Source organism: Geospiza fortis, unplaced genomic scaffold (genome assembly GCF_000277835.1).
Source record: "Geospiza fortis unplaced genomic scaffold, GeoFor_1.0 scaffold27, whole genome shotgun sequence".
Taxonomy (NCBI): domain Eukaryota; kingdom Metazoa; phylum Chordata; class Aves; order Passeriformes; family Thraupidae; genus Geospiza; species Geospiza fortis.
The window spans coordinates 3,528,828-3,535,692 of record NW_005054329.1 but is presented as its reverse complement, the minus strand read 5'-3'; the positions used below and the strand labels follow the sequence as shown (position 1 = coordinate 3,535,692).

Genomic DNA, 6,865 nt, shown 5'->3' with positions numbered 1-6,865 from the left:
CAGGAATGAGGGGGTTAATTTTTGGGGTGATCAGTGCAGTGTACAGGGAGCCCGCACAGTTCAACCTCCCCCTGTAATTTTTAGGTTAATTCTAAAATAAAGCAGCGCAGCGGCTCAGGCGCCAGCTGGAGCTTTCTAGGTCACAGCAAACGTGGTTAGTGCAGGGCTGAGCCAGCCAGGCGTGCTGCAGACTGTCAGCATCGCCTCTGCCACCCCAATCCTCACCCCATCCTCATCCTCATCGCAGCTGTGGGCTCAGCCCTGCCCCACAACCCCACCTTGGGCTTGGGAAGCACCAGCAGCACCTGCCCCTGAACCAAAAGCACCCCAATCCCACCGAGTCGTCCTGGGCAGAGCTGTGCTGAGTTTCTCCTGCCTCAGTTTCCCCACGCTGGTGGCACAGCAGTTTGGCCCCTGGTTTTGGGGTGCTCTGGGCTGGGCTGGGTGAGCTCAGCCCCAGAGGGGCAGAGGGAGGTGGCCACGCTCTGGTTGGGGGCCAGGGCAGGTGGCTGTCACACAGTGACAGGGGCAGCCAGCAAACACAGCCACCCCCACGCTGTGTTTGCTCAGAGCCCTGCTCATGGGGGGGAATTTCATCAGCAGCTGCTTTTGTTGGGGGAGAAAAATCAGGATAATAAATAAAACCCTGTGCCTGGTGTGTCCCCCTCCTCCTGGGACAGGCCAGGGGCTGTGCAGGAAAAAAATCAGGATAATAAATAAAACCCTGTGCCCGGTGTGTCCCCCTCCTCCTGGGACAGGCCAGGGGCTGTGCAGGATGGAACCAGCTGGGCTGGCTGGAGTTTATTCTGCTGTTAATGGCCCTGGAACGCTGCTCCTGCTCCGGTTACTGCACCTGGCCCTGGCTGGGCACGCTGGATCAATGCCCCATTCATTGCTGAGCTGTCAGACCCTGCACTGCAGCAACCCCCAGGAGCAGATTTTGGCACAAAGCTGAGCAAAGCCGCCGTGGGGACACCCACCTGCCAGCTCCAGCCACTCCCCAAGGGCTCAGTGGCCCCAGCCCCGGGCTGGCCGGGGTGTCCCCAGAGGCAGGGCAGAATGGGAACAGATTTTTGCACTGCCCAGCTCTTGGTTGCAGGCTCCAGGGCTGCATTTGGCAGCCTGACTGTGCCATCCCACCCACCCAGGGGCTAAACCTGGTATTTCATCCATGGTGAATGCTGGAGAGATGCCCTGAGACCAAACAGACACAAGGAAAGGGCTCGTCCCAGGCAGGGTCAGCACCTGAACCAAGGCTTAACACCTGGCTGGGCAGCTCCTTCCCAAACCAGCATCCAAAATTCAGTGCCCAGCTCTCTGAGTAAAACCCCTCTGCTCACTGTACATCCCCTTCCAGCTGAACCTGGGAAAAGTGAAGCACTGGGGCCTCCAAGGGTGGGAAAAATTAATGTTGTTAATTAAACGACATGGCAGCTCACAGGGACATCACATCCCTGCTCAAGGTGAGGCCTCCTGAACGCCTCAGGTTTTTATAAGCAACTGTGCAGCTCATTTATTGCTCTGGAACACGCTGCTGCCTGCAGGGCCAGGTGGGATTGTGGAATATGATATCCAGGAGTGACTAAAGCCATGGAAAATCAGCCTCTTGCCTTCACCCTGCAGGGGCTCAGCTCAGCAAAAGAGGAGCCACAGGAAAGCTCCTGGATGGGACAACTGCACGAGCGGCAGCTGCTGCAGGAATGAGAAGGAGCCTGACAGGAACAGGAGGGATCTACTCCAAATTTTAGAGGGGTAAAAACACTTACTGTTCATGCCAGGAATGAGGGAGGATCCATCCCTGGGAGCGCCCATCTTCCCTGGATGGGCCAAGCCACCCCTGAGCCCCAGTGCAGCCAAAGGGGTTTTAGTGACCATGACCCTGACACCCCTGGCACATTAAAAACCATGGCTGGAAAAAAAAAAAACCTATCAGCAAAATTACACTTTATTTTGTTGTTTTTTTTTTTTTTTTTTCCGTTGGGGAATTTACTTTGATGAATTGTAACTTAAAAAGGCCTGGAAAAACCACATGCAAAAGGGTTTCTAAGTAGCAGCTAAAGTTTCTATTCCAGCATTACAAGCTATTCCAAATGATTTCCAAATTCCCAGCTATAAACTATTCCATTAAACAAACAGTTTTATCTTTAAGCCCCCCTCCACCCTACCCCAGTTAGTGCAGTGCAAAGGAAAAACCCAAGGAATTTACATATTATTTTCCAACTTATCCCATTGCAATCCCGAATGATCTTGCGACGACCTAAAATAATACATCCAATTTTCTCGCCATCATAAAAAAAAAAAAAAAAACATTTCCCTTTCTTATTCACAGATATATTTGTGGCAAATGGCTGAATAATTACTTACAAACAGAACAATCTCTTTTTTTAACAAGTTTCTTACACCAGTAAACACAAAGAGGGAGAGCTCTCTGGGGGAGGGGGTTTGGCAGGGCGGGCAGAGGGTGGGGGTCCCTTTGGGGTCCCTGGGACAGGGCTGTGCTCTCCCAGGGTGATGCCCTTGCCACCTTACAAAATTGGCCACGTTAAAAAGGAAGGGCTCTAAGGCTTTGGGATGTGAGGAAGAACAGGAGCCATCAGGACTTTGTGTGTCCCACCCACCCAAAACGCCCCCTCAGCTCCAGCACAGCCTCTGCAATGGCAACGGGACCCTCTGCCCCACACAGGGGCAGGGAATTGTCAGCTCCCTGCTGGCTGCTGCCCTCAAACTGAGCATGGAGGGGCTGGCTGGGAGGGGTTAGCACCAAATAGTACCTTGGGAATGCCCTGAGCCCCCCGTGTCCCTGTCACCTCCTCCCTGCCCTGGCCAGACCCTGCTGCACCCACCTCACACCCCACGAGTGGGGGCACTCCCAGAGCTCCAGAACGAACAGGGAGCAAAGCAGGGTGGCTCTGGGCTTGTCACTGAGCAGCAGCATGTAATTCCCAAGTTAGCATCATTTCCTCATCCTTGAGAAGTCCAAACTCTTCCATTTCTTATCCCAAGCACAATTCTGCTGCTCTGTTTGCAAACCCCCCCATGCCAGGGGCTGAGGGCAGCAGCACTGCTCACCCAGCCAGCACTGGCATCTCCCAGACTGGCAGCAGGATCCCACAGCAGGAACCACCCTAAATGCCAGGGGAACAGCAGCAGGGCATGGAAGCACCAGCTCAAAACTCCAGGTATTCAGAGAGGCAGCTCCTGGGGCTCAGATACAGGGAAGCTGTTCCCTGCCACGCTCCCATGCACGTGTTTTGTTTCTATTTGCACTTTGGGAAGGACACAGGGTGCTCAGGAGACAGTGGGGATGTCACAACACACGGACCTTTACTTGACAGCAGCAGCAGGAACAGCCTGGGGGAGGAAGAGGAAGAGTGGGGGGCAACGCTGCCAGCCCCCAAAAGTGCACACAGCTGGGAAGAGGAGATGCTTTCACAGCTCAGAGACAGGATTCAGGACTTGATACCGTAGCCCTTGTTCAGGTGGGTTCACCCTGAGCTCATGAGGTGGGAATTGTCACAGCTGCAAGGAAAATCAGCCTGGCTTGGGGAGGACAGACCCACGGACACATCCTCTGCATGTACCTGGCGCCTTGGTGGCCTCTGAAACCCTTGTGTGGAGCACATCTCCAGTCCTGCAATGCACTGGGACCTCCTGCTCACCAGTGGGACCAGTCTGCTCCCTGGGCACCCCCCTGCCTGCAGCAAGGCTGCTGGGACTGAGGTGACTGTGAACAAAATGGGCTCGGGGGTGCCAAAACGGCTCTTTCCCCTCCTGGCTGACCTGGAGGTCCACTTCCAATGGTCACAGCCCTCTCCTCCTCCCAGGCCAGGTGTCCCCACCCTGGGCACAGCACAGTGCTGCCCATGGCTGCCAGGGCCACTGCCAAAATCCCGACCTGGGCAACGCCCCGAGCACTGTGGCAGGGGGTCTGCGTTGCCTCCTTGGGGCTCCCTGCCCTGGAACTCCCCAAACTCTCACCCAGGCACAAAACCTCCAGCCTCAGCCTCCCTCCAGCATCCCCAGGGTGGCTTTTAGAGCCCCCTGCCACAGGAGGGGTGCAGTGCCCACACCCTGCTGGGCACCCAGAGTCTCTGAGCTCTGTCCATGCGGAGAGCGCGGCTCTCCCGGGGCTCTCCAGCGGCGCCGTCCCACAGCCCAGCAATCTTCTGTACACGGAACAGGGGGCCAGGCTGGGGCAGCCTGCACGCAGGGGGGGTCCTGAGGGGCTGCAGGGACAGTCCTGGGAGGGGTCCAGCATGGGGACAGTGTGCTCAGGCTGCAGCTGCTGGCTCCGGGCGCTCGACGACTTCCAGCGGCCACGGCCGCGGTCACTGCACGCCCTCCTCCTCCACGTAGGTCGAGGGAAACCAGCCCACCTGTGGGGAGACAGAACAGGTGAGATGGCTGGGAAGCTCCAGGGGAGCAGCACAAAGCTTGCTGGAGCTCAAGGATTTGGAGAATTCAGGGTGGGGTTGTTGGGGTGTGCTGTGCAGGGCGAGGAGTTGGATGTAGCCCCACATTTCTCTTCACAGAGAAAAGCAAGGCACAATTCTTCCCAAGAATATTTCTGAGATTCACATTCTCTGAACCTCAGAGAAAGGAAAAACAATTCTTATCTCATTTGCTGTTGTGCCAAAGTAGAATGCAACATGGAGACTGTTTACCCAGAGTGATGGTGTTTTGTTTCCTTGGCCCATCAGGGCCAAGTGTGTGCGTGGGGACTGTTGGGTGACAGTCACGAGATTCTGTGCAGTTGTGAGCAGTTGAGTGCTTGGCAGATGCAGTTCAGATGTAATGTAATATAGATGTAATATCATATAGAATAATATAGTATAATAAAGTAATTAATTAGCTATCTGAAAAGATGGGAGTCCTCCTTGTCATTCCTCTCCTTCATCGGGGGCTATAGTTGGACACCATGATCCTTATGAGGCCCTTCCAACTCTGTTTTTTTATAAGGGAGCTCCTGTCCTGCCACTGGGATTACTGCCCTGCCATTAAATGCTGTTGCCAGTCCTGGATGTGCCAGATCCTCATGGTGTGAGCCCTAATTAGCCTAATTTGGGATGGACTAATCACCTTGGACACACTGCCTGCAAGGCACCAGGCAGGAAGGATCTGTCTCCAGTGCTACAGAATATGTGAGATTCCAGGCCAAGCCAGCAAGCTGCTGGTTTTCCCAGGCTGCTGAGCCTTCCTCGTCCAGGGCCTGCAGACATCCTCCATAGGTTTAGGGAAGATCAGACCCTCCCATCACATGCTCCCACCCACCTGTGTGCCCTGGATATCACAAAGCACCAAATGGCCACACAGAGGTGGCTCTCAGGAGGTGACAACCCACCCAGAACCCAGCAAAGAGTGAGAGGATGTGGGACACACCCGCTCCTGTCACCATCACATTTTCTGGAGAAATCCCCTTGCCCAGGATTCTTCTCCTGGGAAGCTGAGAAGCCTCAGAGAAAAAGACAAACAATATTATCTCATTTGCTTCTCCTGTGTTTTGCTCCTTTGGAATGTGTTTGGACATGGTTTACCCACAGGCGGTTGTTTCGTTGGTTTCTGGTGTGAATTGTTTTTAATTATTGTCCAATCAGTGCCAAGCTGTGTCGAGATTCTGGAAGGAGTCAGGAGTTTTCATTATTATCTTTTTAGCTTCCTGCAAGTATCCTTTCTGTACAGTTTAGTAGAGTATTCTTTTATATAATATAGTATCTTAAAATAAGATATAATAATATCTTAGAAGGCTAAATTAGCCTTCTAAGAGTCTGAGTTAGAAGGCTAAATTAACTTCTAACAACGTGGAGTCAGATTCATCATTCTTCCCTCGTCTGGGGAACCCCACGAATACAAGACCCTTCCCTTTGCCATCCTGGCAGCAGGAAGGACATCCCACTGCAGGAACAGGGCAGGAATTCCCCTGGAGGCACTCACTCACCCTTCCGTTGGTCTCCCCCTTCCACCATCCCTGGTCCCCTCCAATCCTGCTGTAGATCTTCACCACGTCCCCCTCGCGCAGCGACAGCTCCCGCATGTCCCGCGCCGCGAAGTTGTACCGTGCCACGGCCGTGCCTATGACCCGGGGGGTGAACACTGCCAGGGGACAAAGCACGGCCTCAGCAGCAGCCCCCACGCTGGCTGAAGCCTGGGGAAAGCTTGCAGAGGTTCAACCTGGGTTTTCCACCATGGCACTGAGAGCTGGAGCTGCTCAGAGGGAGGGGCGGCGTCACCCGAGCTGCTTGGGTTGGCGTGGTCAGGGTTAAACGGGGTTCCTGATGGGTTTGAAGGGTTCTGTGGGCTTGGGAAGCTCCTCTCTGGTGGTCAGGGGTTTGGTGGGGGTCACTGGGGTGAAGGGCATTTTTGGGAGGTGGTAAAAGGCAGGATTTCATAGGAATACAGAACCATTTACAAAGAAAGCATGGGGAAATCCTGTTCAGCTCAGTGTGGAGCCTTGTGGAGCTGCCACCCAGCTCCCAGCACCTGATGGAACCACTTTGTGAATCAACTTGGATTTAAGCTATCTCAAAACCAGAGTTACTGGGAATGGGTTCTCCTAGAGGTGTTGAGTGAATCCTGTGTGCTTTGGCATGAGGAGGAACCAGCTCCTAACCTGGAACCTCCCTGCTCCTGTCCCTGCCAGGGAGAAACCAGAGAGAAACCTTGGCAACTTGGTCCCATTAGACACCAAACGGTGCCAAACCCTGACACTGAGCAGCACCCTGGGATGAGGAGATGACCCCAGGAGCCATCCCAGGAGCTGAGCTGCACCAGCAGCCCCAGGGATCTCCAACACTTCAGGCAGGGGATGCTCAGGGGAAGCACAAGGAGGGGGAAGGCAGGGGCAGCAATCAGCATTCCTGACCCCAGG

General features: G+C 54.4%; 2 protein-coding genes across 2 annotated transcripts in view; both read right to left on the bottom strand.

The window, feature by feature from the left end:
* Nucleotides 1-242, bottom strand: part of SARDH (sarcosine dehydrogenase) — a 25,855-nt gene extending 25,613 nt beyond the window's left edge. The window contains exon 1 of the mRNA XM_014307114.2: nucleotides 226-242. Within this exon, the coding sequence (XP_014162589.1) occupies nucleotides 226-242 (17 nt within the window). The remainder of the gene's footprint in view (nucleotides 1-225) is intronic.
* Nucleotides 243-1,927: 1,685 nt separating this feature from the next.
* Nucleotides 1,928-6,865, bottom strand: part of VAV2 (vav guanine nucleotide exchange factor 2) — an 89,873-nt gene continuing 84,935 nt past the window's right edge. Inside the window, exons 29-30 of the mRNA XM_031057289.1 lie at nucleotides 5,936-6,090; nucleotides 1,928-4,376 (exon numbers count right to left, since the gene is read on the bottom strand). Of these exons, the coding sequence (XP_030913149.1) occupies nucleotides 4,329-4,376; nucleotides 5,936-6,090 (203 nt within the window). The 3' untranslated portion in view covers nucleotides 1,928-4,328. The remainder of the gene's footprint in view (nucleotides 4,377-5,935; nucleotides 6,091-6,865) is intronic.